The sequence below is a fragment of the Neocloeon triangulifer genome, unplaced genomic scaffold (assembly GCF_031216515.1).
Source record: "Neocloeon triangulifer isolate White Clay Creek 2 clone unplaced genomic scaffold, ASM3121651v1 ptg000012l, whole genome shotgun sequence".
In the NCBI taxonomy this organism is placed as follows: Eukaryota; Metazoa; Arthropoda; class Insecta; order Ephemeroptera; family Baetidae; genus Neocloeon; species Neocloeon triangulifer.
Genome location: NW_026775554.1, coordinates 13151311 through 13170004, shown reverse-complemented (window position 1 = coordinate 13170004; position 18694 = coordinate 13151311). Strand labels below are relative to the sequence as shown.

The following is an 18694-nucleotide window of genomic DNA, read 5'->3' as shown; positions in this document are numbered from 1 at the left end:
TGTGCATGCCCCTTTATTCAAAGTAACAGTCGACTGCTCCGAAGGCGGCGACTTCTTTCTTTATGTTTCCTTTCCTTCTGAAAATAAATAAATGTCCCCCACGCAAATATTCATTCAACTGCAAACTTGGGCCCGTTTGCCATTCTAACAAGATTGAATGGCTCCAAATTAAAAGTTTGTCGCACAACACACTCCCGGCGACTTCATTATTCTGGCAGACTCTTGCAACATTCGCCCTCGTTAATTGTGCCAGAGTCAACGGAAATTCTCTGCAGGAGTGAGTTGGGAAAGTCAGTCAATTATCAGCAACTGAATTTCACTTATGTGTGCGTCGGCGCGCTTTCAATCAAACTTTTGAGCGAGGGTAAACTGCGACGCTCCTTCGACAAGTTTAATTGAGTGGGGATTATGTTGAGTTTACTAAAATGGCAAAGAGGTAACGTTAAGAAAATTCAATTTTTCTGTATGATTGCTAAAACGTTTAGTCACTGCAGCGTTAATTTATTGATAAGATAATTGGAGGCATTCTACTGGAAATTGATATATTATAAAATATTTTTGAAATTTTTCCAGGAGTATGGAATAAATTTGATAAATTGATGAATCAAAAATGTATAGACTGTCATTAGGTATAAAAATTATTTAAAATAAATTGATTTTTGAAATTTGATTGAATCTCAAAAATAGTTACCAATATGAATGATATGTAATAATTCTACAAAAGGTAATGCCAATACGTTAGTATTATATAATTTAAATTAATGCAGCTAGAATATTTGTTTCTAATTTTAAATAAAATTTGTTATATTGCGTCTGTGCACTATCTGTTTTCATAAAAAGCCATTATCGTGCTATATTTCTGTGATGCAACCTGGGCGACGTTCCTGCCGAGCAGGTTGCATAATATCGCCTGTCGCGTTTAAAAGTGGAGAACGTTGAATAAAAACAAGGCTCGAGATCGATTCCTTTGACGTTGCATATAGCGTGAAACCACTTTTCGTTCACAGGCTGTGGTTCGCGACAACTCGTGCATCAACTAACGACGTTAACAAGACGAGTGCACGCAGCGCAGCGTCAGTTGCAGCGCGACCGATTCTCTTAATTAAAGGCGCGGTGGCAAATTCGCACAAACAAGCAGCAGCAGCTCGGCAAACAAGCTCAAACCAGCAGCAGCGTCCGTGTTCTCGAGCTGCACGTGCTTTATCCACCTCAAAGCATGTTTGCTGAGAGAGCAGGGCAGGCAGGAAGAAAAAAAACGAGGGCAAAAACCTTGGCCAAGACCGTGTAATACACAGCGAGAAGTGGCGACACACTAGCCAAGTCTTTAGCAGAGCAAACAAGGCCCGTAGCGGGCGGGGGATACGCCAAGATAACCTCTTTCCAACCCCTCCGCCCGCACGCTCCCCCGTAATAAGAACCAACCGCAGACAACTTATGTGTCTTGAGAACATCATTTACAATTCCGTTGGCTGCTGGCTGGCTGTTTGGCGGAGATGAGGAGATTCCAGATAACACCCACATAAATTACCCTTGCGCAAATAAAGCGCGTTCGTTTGTTCGTGGTCGTTTTTGAATGGAGGAGATAATATGATTATAAATAAGAGCAAAAAATGCTGCTTTTGTTGGCGTGCGCTGTGCAGAAACTTTCAAGTGAAAGGCGTTGATTTACCAAGTATCCGGTGCGGAGGAAGAAAGTGTGAATCTGAGATAAGTAGAACTATGGAGAAAATGACAATGATACTATTTTAAGTAAGAATTGCAGTATTTACTAGGGCTTATTCCCCTATCCATATGAAATAAGACACTATTTAAGTCATCCGTTAAACTTAATGAAAATATTAAACTTTATTCAATCTCCATTTGAATTTAATTTTCATTTTAAAGTGTTGCGGAGATGCAGCCTAGATTGGTTATAAAAATTTGTTCGTGACTGAAAATAATAAATAATCTAAAATAATAGTTTAAATTATAATTGTATAAACAAGAGCACTTACATTATGAATTTACTATGGCTATTAACAAATTTGAATTTTTTAGGCGATTCAGTTATGGATTTTTGGTCAAATCTTGAAATGCTGCAATGGCTGAAAATTTGAAAAAAAAATCCACGTTTTCTATATTCTTCAGCTCGCGTCTTTTGATTTTGTGAAATTCAGCTATATTTTCCAGGTGTTTTTCGATTTGCAAAAGGTTTATTTATAAAAAAGCAGAAAAAACCACTTAACCCTCTGGTATTTTATCAACGCCTGAAAAATTATGTTTTTTTTGTTAACAGGCCATTTAAAAATGTTGTTTCTCTTCAATGCTCTACAAAAGCAAGGAATATGGGTGGTATCTGAAAATCACATGATTCAGAATGTTATAGTCGACATGAACTGATAGGTATTTTTTTTTGATCCGTCTACTCCACAGCTCCTCTTGCATATATACGGCGCTGCCGTATCGCCCATCGGCCGTAATCGGAATTTCACAAATTGAAGTGGTGTGCCTCGGACGGGTTGGAAGCAGGAGAAGAGGCGGCAGACAGAATCAGGCACATTCACTCACACATTGTCAGCCGCAGCTAGAAACAATTAGTTTTGGGAGCGAAATTGAAGTCGAGTCTATACGACGGCAACCGCATTCATTTCCATTTGGCGTCGCCCTGATTTCATTAGTCGTGTATCAGAGGTGGGCGCGGCACTGCATTAAATTCGGGCCATGCGAAACGCTAATGTCTGTGAATTGTGTGTTCTCGCCGCGTCTCACTGACTGTGCTGCTGGAGAACGTACTGGTGGGGGCCAGTCTAATTTCACACTTGAGTGCTGTAGATGCAGAATTCCTCTCGCAATGAGCTCCTTCCTTGCCGCTGCTGCGTTCACTTGCCGAGTCAGTCAGAGATGGAAGAGATAGAGAGAGAGAGGAATTCTCTCTCTAGCCCTGTATTTCTCCGACCGCATCATTTCACTTGTGCCGAGTAAGCACGACTGAGGTCTGAATACGCAAAATCACACTCGCCAGAAACGCGCCTCACGAACGTCTGACTTGCATCTTTGGAGAGCGGAAAGCGTCTTTCTTGCTACTAATCCCCACTCTAACGATCTTGTGTAATTAAGATTGAAACAGACACGACAGAAACTTTTTTTAATAAGATATATCGATGGCATATTAAGAGTTTAAAACTAATTTGTTTTGAAATAATAAAAATTTTAAAAATTATAGATTTTTATTATACCAATTTTTTTTTTTATTTTATTATTTATATTTGATATTTATATATATTCTAAGATTAGATTTCAGTTTTCGATTTTGTTAAATTACGCCTAAATGGAGGCTTGAGACGAGATTTTTGATACATAATAATTACTCCTCTTTTGTGCAGCATTAAGGCGAAATTATCGACCAACTTTAGGGATTGTTAATTTATTGATCACGGGTACCGTCTTTTGTGCGTCCCCCAGCCTTCAGCATAAGGACACCGAGTTCCGGAGTCGATAGAGATCAGGTGCTGGAGGCAAACCCTAAAGCTTCCTGCTTGCTCGTAATGACCAAAATGCAGGACGGCAAAGTGGATTAGAAAACCTATCAGCAGCATAATCGCTTGTAGATAGTTTGGAACGGAGACGGAAGAATTGTCTTTCTCTCGCAGGTTTGAGGGGTTCTTCCCGTCCCTGGATATTGTCTCTTGCATTCTAAATTATTAATCGATACTTGACGCTGATATTTTAAATTTTTTGCTTAGTGAAAAAAGTAAGTATGAATTATGAAGTTAGGTAAAAGGGGTAAAAGAGTATGAATTAAACTCACTCCATTGTTTTTATTAAAATGAATTAAATAACTTTCAATTAAATTCAATAAAATACATTTTACCATAGCCTATAACTTGCTTTGGAACACAAAGCTGTCTTAATAGCAACCAACTAAACTTGAAAGAGAGAAATGGTGATGATTTCCCGTCCAATGGTGCTCTGCTCCGAAATGGAGCGCGGAAACGATTTTCGGTTCGGTTATCGGCACTACTTGTCAATCAAAAAACCAATAAAGTGGCAGTCCACCCTAGAATGGGCCGTTACCAGCCATGAAACAAAACCGATCGATCCGCACTTTTATGCTCTTTGATGCACCGCATTAGTTCTCCGGGAATTAAGCTTTATTCGCCATAAAACGCGCTGCTCTATCAAGCGCACGTCCCTGCTTTTATGCATATACATGCAGCAGCATCGTGATGAAATTTTTACTGCCCCGCCCGGTCGAACTCGGTGCGTTGTCATCCCAGGCGTGTATGTGTGTTTCCGACCGAGAATATTCATGAATTTGTGTGTGCGGCTGGTTGGGAATATTATGTATGTATGTATGTATTTTTCATTTGTTTGTAAATGAGAAGCACAGGTGTACATTTTGCAGCGGCGGTAATTTAGTAGGAGCGCCGAGCTCCCTCTCTCTCTCTCTTTTGCCAGCTAAATAAAACTTTGACGGGCTCACGGCAAAAAGCGGTAGCACCTCTCCGCTCTGGCTGCGGCTCGTTCCGTCTGAATGTCGGCCATCAAAGCGGGAAACTTTTTAATGAAATTTTTGCGGTGAGCAGTTTATTGAAAATTTTCGTTCTTTGCGCGTGCTACTCTGATCCACGTGTATACCGAACGATCAAAGGCTGGACCGCTAGAGAGGCTCTATTATTCACATCAAAAGCGGCTTGCTTTTTCGCTGGCTTGTTGTGCCGAACCAAAAAATTCAACATACACGGACCAGCATTATTTAATGGAAATAAGCTCCTTAATTTTCCACTACGCGCGCGTGTTCATTTTATGCAGACGTGGCCAAAATTGGAGCTTCTGCCATACGCTTTTGAAAAGCTTTTTCGGTTGTTTATTGAACGGTGTCGGATTAGTTATTTTGAATTTCACATAAAAAGGAAAACATTTTTCCATTGGAAAATTAGTTTGGAGTCCCGTAGTTGATTTCAAAAAGGACTTTTCGTCTTAAAATCTCATCTGCTTTTTTTAATATTTATGCTACACAATTATTCTTGTTGGAATCCTTTGTGGTAAGTTAAGCCTTTTTTTCATTTTCAATGTTTCAAAATATCAACCGTTAGCTGAATTCCCAAAATTAAGTACATTGTGAAAAAAATAGAAATAACAATAAATATTACACGGGTTTCATTTTTGTAATTTTTTTATAGACATTTTCTGAAACTTTAAAATCATAAAATTCAGACAAAATAATATAGGAATTTAATTGCTGAAAAAACAAATAATAATATAAATCAAACAAATTCATCTAAATAAATGATACAAGAAATTTAATGCATTTCCTAATAATAAATTAGTAACTCAAGTATGACATTTTTTGAATATTTTATGAGTATAGGGGAGGAAAGTAATACTCTTAAAATATCTGCACCAGAATGAAATCATTTAAAAAAGTTTAATAAATTCAATTTGTATATTACTTAATTCTTAATTTGATATAGATTTCAGAATGTGAGCGAAAAGAATATGAAATTAAAACCTAAAAACGTAAAAAAAAATCAAAGAGAAACAAAATTTATTGCAGATAAGAATTTTTTTATATTATTTTTGTGTGTGTCAACCTTACTTCACTTTGCAATTTAGCGGGGTTTTTTCTGAGCATTAGGATGTGCGTGGAATTTAATATTCCATTCGTGGATTCTGCTGTCGAAAATCCGGATTTTTGCCTGATTTAACTTGGCGATGAGGCACGCAGCGCATGCAGTGTCGAATTGGAGAAGCCAGCGATGCATGAATCTTGAGTGCGTCTCTCATCAAAAGCGCTGAAAAGTAAAGAATGAAAGAAAGGCAGCAGATGAAAAGAGAGAGATGTTCTCGTTGCTCTTGACCTTTTTCATTTCTCATGCTCGGGCAGGCGCGCTCGCTGAAAAAGCAGATAGCCCGCGAGCAGAGGGAGAGAGAGAAAGGCAAATCGCGCGAGTATCACAAAATAAAGCAGGCAAGATGACTTCGGCGCCAATTAAGCGCAGTCCGAACTCATTATTTGGAGTGGCTCTGACATTTTCATGGAGCCGAGAGGGAAAAAATGTGTGGCAAAGAAAGAAAGAAAGGGGCGCGCTCTTTGTCGTCTGGCGGCGAAGAGGGCTGGTCGATAAGGAAAATGGGTCGATGAGGCTCAGAGAGCGAACACGTTCTCCACGACAAGATGCATCGCTATTTCGCTGCCTGTGTACACACACACACCACTCCGTCGGCCGTACGTAATAATAATAAGGCCGTATATTATTATTCATTGGCCGCTCCACCATAACTTTGCAAAACCACCCGAGCCGGCCCGGCCCTAAAAATAATAAACCTGGTTAATTGCTTTTGCAGTTTTAGTAGTTTGACCTTTTGATTTCTGGGCTCTAATTTATTTGATGTAATTTGGCTTTTTGCAATTAAATAATCAACTATTTAATTAATCATTTGTGTTTTATCTTTGTTGGTTTTACAATATCAGCGCCTCTATAATTAGATGGTTTCAAAATCGGGTTTATCCTTCAATTAAATTGCACTAAAAGGTTGATTTGTTGACAATTGGTCTAGTTAAATGCTAGGAAATTAGTATCAAATATTTATATATCAAATTATAAAATGAAAAGTTATAAAAATGATGACAAATTTTAACGTTAATTTGATTTTCAAACTGTTATTATACGCGATTCAGGCTCTATCATAAATCAGAAGAAAAATTTATAACATGAAGACATAAATTCAAACTAATAAACTGCCAAAATATTAAATCTCACTAGTTCACAAACATAAATGTAAAATAGCGCGCGAGCAGTTTTAATTTTCAATTTTTTTTCTACCGTTTCTGGAGTCCAACGAAACTCTCATGGCTATACCTTGAAGTTGCAGTTAATAAATCTTTTAACTGAAGATGATTTATCGTTTGGTAGAACATAAATAAAGATACAATTTTTAAGCGGCCGTTAACCCGTTCTAACCATAATATCAAGTCATTTATTATATTTATTCTCGCTACATAAATTCCGGTTTCGCCTGCACGTGAAAGTTTTACCTCAAATGTTGCTCGTTATTTTTGCTGCGTCGGCCGAGCTGTTTTTGCCAGCAGTGGGAAATAAATTACCGTGTGCCACCAACCCTTGGCCGGCCAGCGAAATTCAATGAATGCGAAATTGTGGCGAAGTGGCAATTGCGATTTTTTGCGTGCTTGCTCGAAAAGTGGAACTTTTGGCTGGGCGCGATACATAGCGAGTGTAAGGGAGATGGACTGAGGGTGGTTGTTTGTTAGCTGGCGGAGGCGACTCTTGTTTTTTCAGAGGGCAACAAACCAACCCACATCACGCTTTGTTTGAGTTTTCCAAACGAGCGAGTAACCGTTCCGAAAATAAAACTTTTGCAGGCGGGCAGCTGATTTTCCATGCCAAGGAAATTCTGATTTGGTTGCTTCCTAAAATTGAGCCAGACGAGTGAAATTCGATTCTGACGAGAAAAAATCTTTGGTGTTGAATTTCGTTTTGGAACTGGAAATGAGCTCTCAGAATTTTGGGGCTGAAGCCCAGCGGAGAGATTTGCTCGCAGCCAAGGAGCTTTTCTTGTAATCTTATTAGGCACGCACTCTGTGAGGAGTTCAATTCAAGAGATGGAAGAATAATGAGGAATTAAATCCTCTTATAGCTTCCGCTCTCTTCCTTTTCATTCTGTACGAAATGAATTGACTATTACGCACGAAAGAATCCTTAGGTCTTTCATGACAAAATTTGCCACAGTTAATCAGTCAAACCTAATTAAAGTGGGTCTTATTATTTCTTAAGATAAAATTTAAAATTTTAAATGGTTCGTTACGTCCCAAAAATACGTAAATTCATTATTTATCAAATGAATTTAGAGAAGGAATAAGATTTGCTGTTAAAAAGTGACTTTTTAATTCTATTTAAATGAGATTTGCAAGAAATTTTACAAAATTTCCTGGTGATATTCAAGTTATTTTTAAAAAACCTTTCTTAGAAATAAATTTTTAATAGGTGAGGTAATATTTGTATAAATAATATAATGAAGTTTTAAACGTCTTAATGAAAATCCTGCAGCCGTTGATACACACCCGAAAATCTATCTGCGCCGCAAATCCAATAACCCTCCGTCTTTAAATGTGAATCAATTATCCGCCATCAAGGAAAAACGCGAGGTCCCGCGAGATTTGGCGATAAATTATTCACCTCAACTCGCTGCAAAGTGAAAATTCTGGCGAGAAGGAGCGGGCGAAAATGTATTAAGCTGAAGTGGTTGAGGACACGGTGGTGCGGAAAAATGGTTATCACCGTGGAAAGTAGGCAACTCTCTCGCCTCCGCATCCCCTTCGGAGCTTCTCTAGAATGAATATTCATAGGCGGCGCAGGCAGTCTTTTCAGCTCACAGGCCCGCACTATACTTGAAGTTAAGTGCTGGGAATCGGAGCCGCTTGCTGCCGGTTTGACAAAGTTTTCTACTTTCTCTCTCTCAACTCGCTCGGCCAGTGCTTTTAGAATATATGCGAACGACCGCTTTGAAAGAAGAAGACACACTCATCCCGGATAGTTTATTCAAGGGCGAAAATACATTTTCCAGCCACGGAATTCATGTGGTGTTGCATAAGTGGTCCCGCACGATGACCCCCCCGCTGCGAAATTGGAACTGTTGGAGCGAGAATATAGGGGACTTTGGGCGGATTTAGTAAGCGGAATAATGGCGCCAAACTTTCGCCATTGTGTGTCCAACGAGTATATTAATGAATTAATTATGTCTGTTGAGTGAGGACAATCTGCTGCTTCCTTCCACGAGGGAGAGTCTTGCTATGTCTTCATTTGGAAGTGTTAAATTATAGATTAAACGTACTAAAATGGTTATATTATATATTCTCAATTTTATCTTAAATAAAAAGTTGTTATCGAGGGGTAATTACCATTTTTAAAGAGTATTTTCTATTGAAAATATTGCGCAAGTTTGGATACATGTTAGAATTAGTTTAATTATTTGGATTTAAAAATATACAACATGCATTGTTTTAACCGTATTACTTGCAAAATGAAATAAATTGATTTAAAAAAAGATCACTAGCGTTATTATATTTAAAGATTCAAGGTAAATTTTATTTAAAGAAATTCATCTGAATTAATATCATCATCATGCCTTTTTTCAACAAAACAATCCAATTCGTGTGTCACTTGCAAGAGTCAACATTAATAAAATTTTATTTATTTAAGCTTATTTATTTGCTCTAGTGAAATTGTGTTTGAACAATTTGTGTAGTACGTATTTGTACTTGCCGAAGGGGTCGAGTTGAAGTTCAAGAGCTCTTTCGACGCGGGCCGAGCTGACACTGGCAGACGAGCCGTAAATAATGCACGGGCGAATATTTGAGCAGAGTGGGTGGATGGGTGAGGTGTTGCCTGTAATTGAGAGAGACGCGCTGGTGTTGCGAGGAGCAGAATGACGGCCGACCCTTGGAGAGAATCTAGTGCCGCTGGTGTGATTACGAGCATTCACTATTCATTCGAGTGCGGCCTAGGTTTCTGACGACCTTTTATTAACCGTCCCTGTTCTTACCACTCTCTGTTTTCTCTCTCAACACATGAAGAATGCCTAACTACTTCACGTTAGGGAGGACAGTGGATGAGGCCATAGCTGGCTGCAATTTTGAACCCTTGTGATTGTGCCAGAAACAAAAGCAAAAGGGCGGAGATCTGGTTAACTTTTTGAGATTGAGTTCCATTCTTCCTGTTTATTTATTAAAGCAGGTTGAACATGCTTTGAAAATTATGTTATTTTGCAATTTTTACTTGTAAGTAAATGATATTTATTTGTAAAAATGCAGTTAAGAAGTTATTATTATTTAAGAAAATGCATATAAATTTTTTGATTTCTTTTCTCCGATATTGCTTCTAGATTTTTTTTGTTCCTCCAAATAATACATTTTGACCCCCCCTAAAACAAGAAAATTGTAATATTTACCTAAAATTATAAATCACTTATTATGCGATTCTACCTTCTCAAAAAATTTTATTTTAATTTATATATTTCATCCAAAACTTTAATTTTAAAGTGGGTAAAGAAGGCAATACAATGATTGGTTTGACCGGCCTTAAAATTAAAGAATAATTGAATTTAATCATTATGATATTGTTTAAATTTAAATAATTTTTTGCAATATAATTAATTTTGAGTTATGTGTTTTGTGTACATATTCAATTGTTATTTCTGTTTAATCAGCTTAATTAAATAAATTTCATCGTAACACTTATATTGTAAATTTCATAATTTATCTCATGGAGCACGCAAGTTATATGTACCAAATTTTTGAAAATTTCTGGATGTATAAAAAAAAAATATTTCAACATTATTAAAGAGGACAATTTTAATTTAGATTATCCGCTTTCAAATAATCGTACACAACTATACAAACGTCATCCATGGTATATTTATAAACAATTTATAGCTCAAGGGTTGGCGCCATGTGCCGTGTTATTTTCTCTTTTCAAAATCAGCGAACAAATATCATGTTGCATGTAAAGTTGGTGCTCGGATTTCCTCACTTGCGTAATTTGACCGCTTTCCCTCTCTAAGCTAGTCGTGGCAGTATCCAAATTCACTGGGCCAGAAGCAATTAAATCAACAATGGATATATAGTTCCGAGGGTTAGGCTGTTTATAGTCTTGCCGCTCAGGTAAACACGACGTGCACAAGAAGAATACATACGCAAGGCAAACATGCTGTGAAATTAGCACGCGTGTTTGTTTTGGCTGACCGAAATTTTACTTTGTGTTTATATTTGCACACCCATTACTAAAATAAGGCGGACCAACCCAATTAATTTGCCCGTCAGCACCAGAAATCAGCAAAAAAAAATTCCGAATCATTTCTGAATTCGCAATTTATCTAATTGAATGTGCGGTGGCGGCGTCGGAAAGCGAAAAAACACACATTCAATGGCGCACGGCTGGCTGCCTCGATCACACACACGCTGCTGAAAAGCCCCTCGAGCTCGAAGAGCAGCAGCAGAAAAGTTTTTTTCTGCGGGGCATTGAAAAAGCAGCTGAATGGCTGAATAACGTGTACACACAAAACACATAATGGCAGGCGAGCGGGCCTGCAGTCGGTGATGACCCTGTTTTAAAATCGATTCGGCTTGGCCCAGTGCCAGGCAGGTACTCGTGAAAATATAGCAAAACATACACAACACACCCCGCGCATATACATTCAAAAGTGAGAGAGGTCGGCGAGGGTCGCCACGAGATATTCGTCTCTGTGTTTGATGATGATGCAAGTCGGGCGCGCACAGCACACCACGTTTATCTAAATAAACAACAATGCGGGACACCAAATGATGATGAATATCGGCGGCCATTCGTCCACATTCGCCACATTATCGCGCTCGACCGCTCGCGTCGCTCCACTGCAGCTTTTGACCTTTTGCGAGTGTGTGTTTGTGTGCAAATAAAAACGACTCGTATACGGGCAAAAATAAACTTTGTGATATTGTTGTGGTTGTCTGGTCAAGTGAAAACGAAATAGAATGGCAAGTATGCCGAAATTGTCATGATCCGCAACTGTTTACGCTCTGCGATAAAAAAAAAACTCGTAAAGTTTTGTTAATCAAGCGAAATTTCAACACGTCCACTATGAGAATTCAGTTTTTAACCAAAGCTTATATTAAACGGACGGAAAAATTCTGGATTTTAAAAGGTTTTAAGTTTTAATGTTAGGTTTTCTTATTGTTAGATTGTCTGCTAACTGTGAAATGGTAGTAAAGAACAGTAATCATGTTAAGTAAAAAAAAAAAATTATCTTGTACACACTAGAATTCCACGATCATTATTATTATTATTTTTTTTTTTTTAATTTTAATATTGTTGAATAAAAACCTGAAAACTTCTCTCTTTATACAAAAATATTTTTTTTATAAACCAACAGTAGCATAGTTTATTTCAAACATACATGATGTTATTTTGATTAATTAATTTTCCAGTGTCAACTTTGTGCTCTTCATTGGAAAGTATGTTTATTGATTTTTCTCAGCCCATAGGAAGATACATCATATGTACTCAAATAATTCAAAATTAATTTAATGTTTAGTCATATTACAGAAAATTATGTAGCCAATTTAAATGTTAAAAATTTAAATTTAATTAACACAACAAAAAATTGACATTATTGGGTGTGACACTTTACTGAATTGATCTCGGAATCAAATTGCTAAGAAACAGACAACACTTTTTGGTTTAAGAGTGGATATGGAAATTCCACCAGATCGAATTTGGACCGCTTGAGACCTACTCAAGTCGATCTCTCTTGGAGTTGAAACCGAATTTCCACAACAAGTCGAGTCTCGGCGGGCAACAGCATAGGGTGGTTTTTTTTAATCAGGAAGTCATTTGAGCAGTTGGCCGCGTCCCATTTGCGCCGTGGCCTAGCATGCATGTGTGGCCTGGGCTTGTTTGCAATGCAATCGCCTTCCAATTGACCTGCTTCCAATCATCTCCGGCTGAGTGCAATAAAAGCGAGTCCTGTTTGCCGACAGAACCGTTCTATCGGAACACATTTCGAGCACAACTTTTGAATAATTCACGGCAGCCTCACTTTTTGCTCGACTTTTCATTCAACAACAACAACTCGTGGATGAGAAAGAGAGGCGACGGAATAGAGGGACTGCTGCTTTTTTTATCGCAATTGTAAACAAAACCTGGCGCATGTTTATTTAAAAAAAAAAGAGAGAAGTGCGCGCCCACGGCCTGGTGTGATGATAATGGAAATGTTTTTCGCGTGTAAAGCGCGCTCTTTCCTTACTCGGGCTCGCACACACGCGCCGGCTACAACAGAAAACACACCAGCCATAACACTAATGAAATTCTGCTTCGTTTTCCGCGTGTATCCGCGCGGCACACAGCGCGCGCGGCCGGGTCGATGTTAATCCCATTTTCATGCTCTCTGTAATTCTTTTCAATTTGCATAAAAATTCTCATCCCGCCGGCAGACATTGGCCATGTGGAAAAATAGGAGGAATCGCTGAGGGGTTTTTGTTTTGAGTTTGCAGTAGAAAATTGGATTTGCTTTTATTGCTGGTAGCGTAAGTGGAGTGATTCTTGACGAAAATTGCCACGGTTTTATGGCGACTTTGACGGGTTTAATTATAATAATAACAAGCAGAATGTTTGGAAAGGTTATCCTTGATCTTGGTTGGATGGTTTTATTGAAGTGGCACTGTAAAAATCTGAGTGGTTTATTTAAATAATTCTCACTTCAGTGGAGTTTGAGGAAAACGTCTACCAACCGAATTCAAGTTAACATTGTACATTGCAGCGAAATGCAATATATATGTGTTTCAAAATTTAAAAAAAAATTAACAAGAAAAGAAAATGATCTCCAAAATCACCATGAATCAACCCTTGTATAATTGTTTCTAAAAATAAGGATGGTGGTTTATTTGTTAACAGTTGTTCCAGAGTATTGAAAATGTTTGTAGGAATGTAGAAAAATAAATTAATCAGTTTTAATTTTAATCTACATTAAATAACATAACTGATGATAAAGAATATCATTGTTTAGTGAAAAATTTCAAATGAATAAAAATTTATTTAATGTTTGAGGTGAAAAAATGTTTCAAATAAACGAATTCAATTTTCATGAAGCAATAAAATTGAAGTAAAAATAGTGAAATTGTTTGAGGATAACGCGACCACAAAATAACTTTAATTTTATTTAAATTATTATTATTATTATTTTTTTGCTTCCAAAAATCAGTCTGTCAAATGCCTAACTTTTTTTAAGCTTTTCCTACTTTATCTACTGATTGTGAGAAGCATAGACATTTTATCCTCGTAAATTTATTTTATTTTATAACAAGATGGAAATGCCGTACAAGGAGGATCTGAGCATTATCTCTTAAAATGGGCTTTCTCTGTTCCAGTCGAGCCAAAGAAGGATCACTGCAACAAGACTGTGGAAATCTACGAGGACGTGACAAGTCCCGAGGTGACTTCGATAAACGAAGGCAAGCCCATGACGTGCTGGTATCGATTCCGCTCGTACAGGGGCACGCCTCGCGATTGGATTTTGAGGATAAAATTCAAGAAATTCAAAGTAGGCACCTTGGTGAACGCGACTTCTTGCGTCGGCGGATATCTGCAGGTAAGATCAAAGTTTTATATCCCCTCCCCAATTTCCCTCTCAACTCTCGACGGAAGTTTTGTTTTCGGATGCGATCGAATAAAAGTTCGAGCGCGGGGGTAGGGTGTATTGGTGGATGCTTTGCAATACTTTAATTGAGTTGCACATGGAAAGCAACTCCGTGCTTTCTCATGCGGGTAGGGGAAATAAACTGAAAAGCTTCCACCTGAAGATTGAGAAAGTTTTACAGATAAAAAAGGAAGATAGAATGGAGGTTATTTTAGGGATATACTTCGTTGGAGATTTTAATTTCAACAGTTTAATACATTTTAACTGGAAGTGGAAATGAAAAGTTTTATTGGAAGCGTCTAAATTTTATGTAAGAAAATTTACAAAATATAATTTTCCTATTATAAAAAAACCAAAGTTAAAAAAATTTCAAACACTCTCCCAATACTAGGAATTTTACTGAAAATTTTGAATTTTAGCAGAGCTCCTATTTAGTGACACTGTTGAAATTTTTCAAATAAGATTACATGAGGTTTGACAAAAATAATAAAAAAAGGCTCAAATAAATTTAAGAATTTCCCTTCCTCCACCAATTTGTAATTATGGTAATCTGCAAAATTATTGCTTATGAGTGCTTCGTATAGAATATAAAATGTTAAAAATACTGCACGCGATTCCGAATTGATCCAAGTAATGTTATTTCTACCTTGAAGAAAGAAAAAAAATATACACCTTTTGAAATAAGAAGAAAGTCCTCTTGGTGTAACTTGAGGTCTTTCCAGGTCACCATCCACTCTTGCGGCTTTTCAAATTTTATAAGTTAATGCACGAGAGCGAGCATATTCCCCAGGAATATAAAAAGAAGCGCCTAGCTACACTTGAGCAGAAGCAAGCAGCCCCTCTTGAGTGTTAAAGACGCGTAAAAAGAGACACACAACTCGGCTGGGCAGATTCCCTGCCGTGCTGGTTGCTCTTTCCGGGTGCGCACGGACGGTGAGACAAATTAAATTGGCGTAATCGCAGGCACGGCTCTCGTCGTCTGCGAAAGGTGAACGAACGTCGCCTTTTAATACTTTGGCCTCGCAGCCACCAAGCAAGGTACGTTTTCAAGTGGGTAGCTCTCCTTGTAGGTATGCAACTTGTACTGTCTTCAAAATGGCCACGTGAATGTGCGGGAACGAATAAAAAGTTTTTCTCAATTTTTCATAAAAAACTTAAGAAATTAACATGTAAAATTCATTTAAAACAGAATTAAAATGAGATATCTATTTTTTTTCAACGAAAAAAAATGCTTAACAATAATTTAGTTTCTCAATTCAAAACCAACTGTCGCTTTAGACGAAAAGTATATTATAAACTTCCAATAGCCGTGATATGAAATCGCAAAATTGTGGGCAAAAATCTATTTTTTTTCCATCTTTACGTTGCATCAAAACTTTTAAACAATAAATTAATATTCAATTTATGGAAATAAATTGTTTAATTTATTTTGCATTATTTACATTCACAGAAAACTTAATTAAAACATAGGTTTTTGTCTCTTCCTGAAAAATACGTTCTTGCAAATTTCATTTACATACGTTGAGCTGCTCTCTGGTATAAAAGATAATAAAAAGCATATACGAAACTTTGAGGAAATCTGCCCATTTCATTTGGCGCCGACGAGAATATCGCTGTGGACGGCTGCTTTAATAATAATGGCACGTCGGTTGTGCCTCCTCCGGTTGAGCCGCAACTTTGCCAGGTTGCCTATCCGGACGGCGCCTGCATGGCACTCCTCTCTCTCTCACACACACGCCATTATCAACTTTATAAATAGTTTAGCGGCTTCTCTCGAAGCGGCCGTGTGCATTTTCATTGCGCACCGCCGCCAACGTAATTTAAAACCGGCTTGATTAACACGCCTCGGCTACATTAATTTTACAAACGCGCCTCTGTGCGCGCCGCCCTGCTCTGCTGTGTGACGTGCAGTGCGAAATTTATACCGAAAGTTGATATCCCACTCGAGCCGTCATGTTTGTCTGCAACTTTGTGGTTGATCATTACACGGCGAAATTGGATTTTTTATTCGGCAGTAAAAGAGTTGTTTGTTTATTTTTGATTGCTATAACGCTCTTTTGAATTTGATTTTTGGTGCGATCAATATTCAGTCGACCAAATTGGACAGACGAAAAATCCGCCACATTTTTCCAGGGAAAAAAGTTAAAGCAATACATCATTATTCATTATTTTTTTTTTTTATTTTTTTTTTAATTGTTTATCCCTCTTGGGAAAGGCACCAGCGGTAGCAGACAGGCTGCTAAATCGCAAGGGCCGATAACTCGGATTCTCCCCTTTCGGGGCGATAACACGGTGACCTTGCGACCCACTGGGCCGGGGAGAGAGGAGCATAGGATGGGTTTGGTTGTTGGGAATTTGAAGGATGAGGAAGGTGAGCGGCTGCGGCCTATGAATGGGAACTATGCCGGCATTCGCCTGGAATGTCTGATGGAAACCGCAGAAAACACCAGACAGCATAGCCGAAATTGCAGACGAAATGCCTGCAATTCCTCCCGAATCTGCCTGTCGCAGTGATTAATGCACCTCCTATGATTTTCTGTAGTCTTGTGAACTAGCCGGTCAGAATTAGAACTTTTTCAAGCCCTGACCCTGGCCAGGATAGAACCCTAGGCCTCCAGATTATCAGCCAAGCGCACTAACCACTGTGCCACACAGTCGAAATCATTATTTTTGATTAAAAGAAAAAAAACTGATATTTTTAATTAATACAAATTATGAGGTGAATTTCCGTGTCTAAATAATTATTTTCAAAACGGTAAAAATTAAATCAATGTTAAAATTTTGGATGAATAAACAATAATATTGCAGTATAAATTACATAAATGCTGAGATTATGTTTACACACACATGCTTTAAATGAATGAAAACAATTATTAAATTGATGTACAAAATAATTTTGTCTGCTATTAAGCGGCAAGAATTAACGTGACTTCCTTGATATGAATTCCAATATCAGTTTGCAATCGTGGCGTTTACACAGCTCACTTATCAGCTATTTAAATTAAACGTAGCAAGTGGAATCCGTCTACTGAATTACGCCGAGCCGAAATATGCGACCTCCGATATTCCCACAGGAGCAATTTTGATTTGCATTCCAGAGAGGGTTTTGCGGTTTCACCTGGAATACTCGCTCCATCCGATTCGCAGAGCGCACGCTTCCCCGATAAATTTTTAAGTCGACGCAAAGTGAATTTGATACTGCTTATTATTTAAATTCCGACCGTGCGTCTCTGTAGCGCAGGGAGAAAAATTGAATTCCACTTTTGTTCATCTCCATATTCGCGCAATGCGGCTAACTCGGCGTGCTGCTGTGGTGCCTCTGCTGCTACCAGTCTCGTCTCACAATGGAGTAGGGCTCTGCGTGTTGCAAGAGAGCGAAAACCTACGTGCTGATGAGTCTCACATGAATAAGCTCCGTCCGTCCGTGCCGTACATCCCTTTGAATTTCGCATTCCCACTTGCGCTAACCATTGCGCAAAACTATTGTAAGCGTCTCTTCAAAAAAGTTGTTTTGTTGATTTGCTCACCTCAACACAATGGAGTTTGTACACTTATGAAGATTTTTTTCTGGATATGAAGATGTTAAATTTGTATTATATATTTTTTTTACTATTTGATTACTAAAATTAAATTTTAAAAAGCAGTTTACATAAATAAAAAAAATAGTTAGTAAAATAACTAAAAAAAAAAAAAAAAGTTTTCAGGCTGCGGTTTTTAATTTTTTTTATTTATTATTATTGATAAACGATCCTTTTTACATTGGATTTTTAAAGTTAAGTAAATTATAAGTAGAGTTCCAGACTTGAGGTGATTAAAAGAAGAATTAAATTTTGTCATAAAACAAAATTACTCTGGCTCATATTCATCAGTTGCTAATATGTATATTAACTTGTTATAAAATATGAAGATCTGATTGCCACGTTCTTGATCAACTTTTATTAACGGGCATAAAATTAAATATACTTATCATTATCGTCAAATTTTATATTCATTCCAATAGTGAGTGACTGAGAGTTTTTGATTAAATTTTCAACAAACTGCAAAAGAAAAACACAACTGTTATTGATGTGAACTTTATTTTGAACTTCCAAGTGAGAGGAGCTAAGAGTTTGCAGCTCGCCCTGGATTTCTGCGGAAGAAATGTCACCAGATTTCTGAAGAATTGCCTCTTGGGTTCAAAACTTTGCTGCATACGAGACAGAAATTATGAATTCCCATAGCCGCAATTGTAACTTATTAAGTAAGAGTGCTGAGCAAGCAGATTAAAATTTATGCTTCCCGCTAAGCACCAGAGTCGTGAGAACTTCATTTCTAGGAGCTCTAGTGACTTCCAACTTTCTTCATATTTTTATTACAAACTTGCAGATAAATTAATGCTTGGAAAATTTATGTTTTTTCTTAGTAATCGTTCAGCAGACTTGGGTAAATGCTTGAATTCACAAACAGAAAAAAGAAGGAATATAAATGCTTTTGAAAATATTCAAATAAGCCTATTTATCATCTTCTCAAACCAAACAAACTCGTT

General features: G+C 37.6%; 1 protein-coding gene across 2 annotated transcripts in view; it reads left to right on the top strand.

Moving 5' to 3' along the window:
• Positions 1–18694, top strand: part of LOC132197683 (uncharacterized) — a 67366-nt gene that overhangs the window by 12238 nt on the left and 36434 nt on the right. For both annotated transcript variants that reach the window (XM_059621132.1, XM_059621133.1), the window contains exon 2: positions 13901–14121. In XM_059621132.1, coding sequence (XP_059477115.1) covers positions 13901–14121 — 221 coding nt within the window. The remainder of the gene's footprint in view (positions 1–13900; positions 14122–18694) is intronic.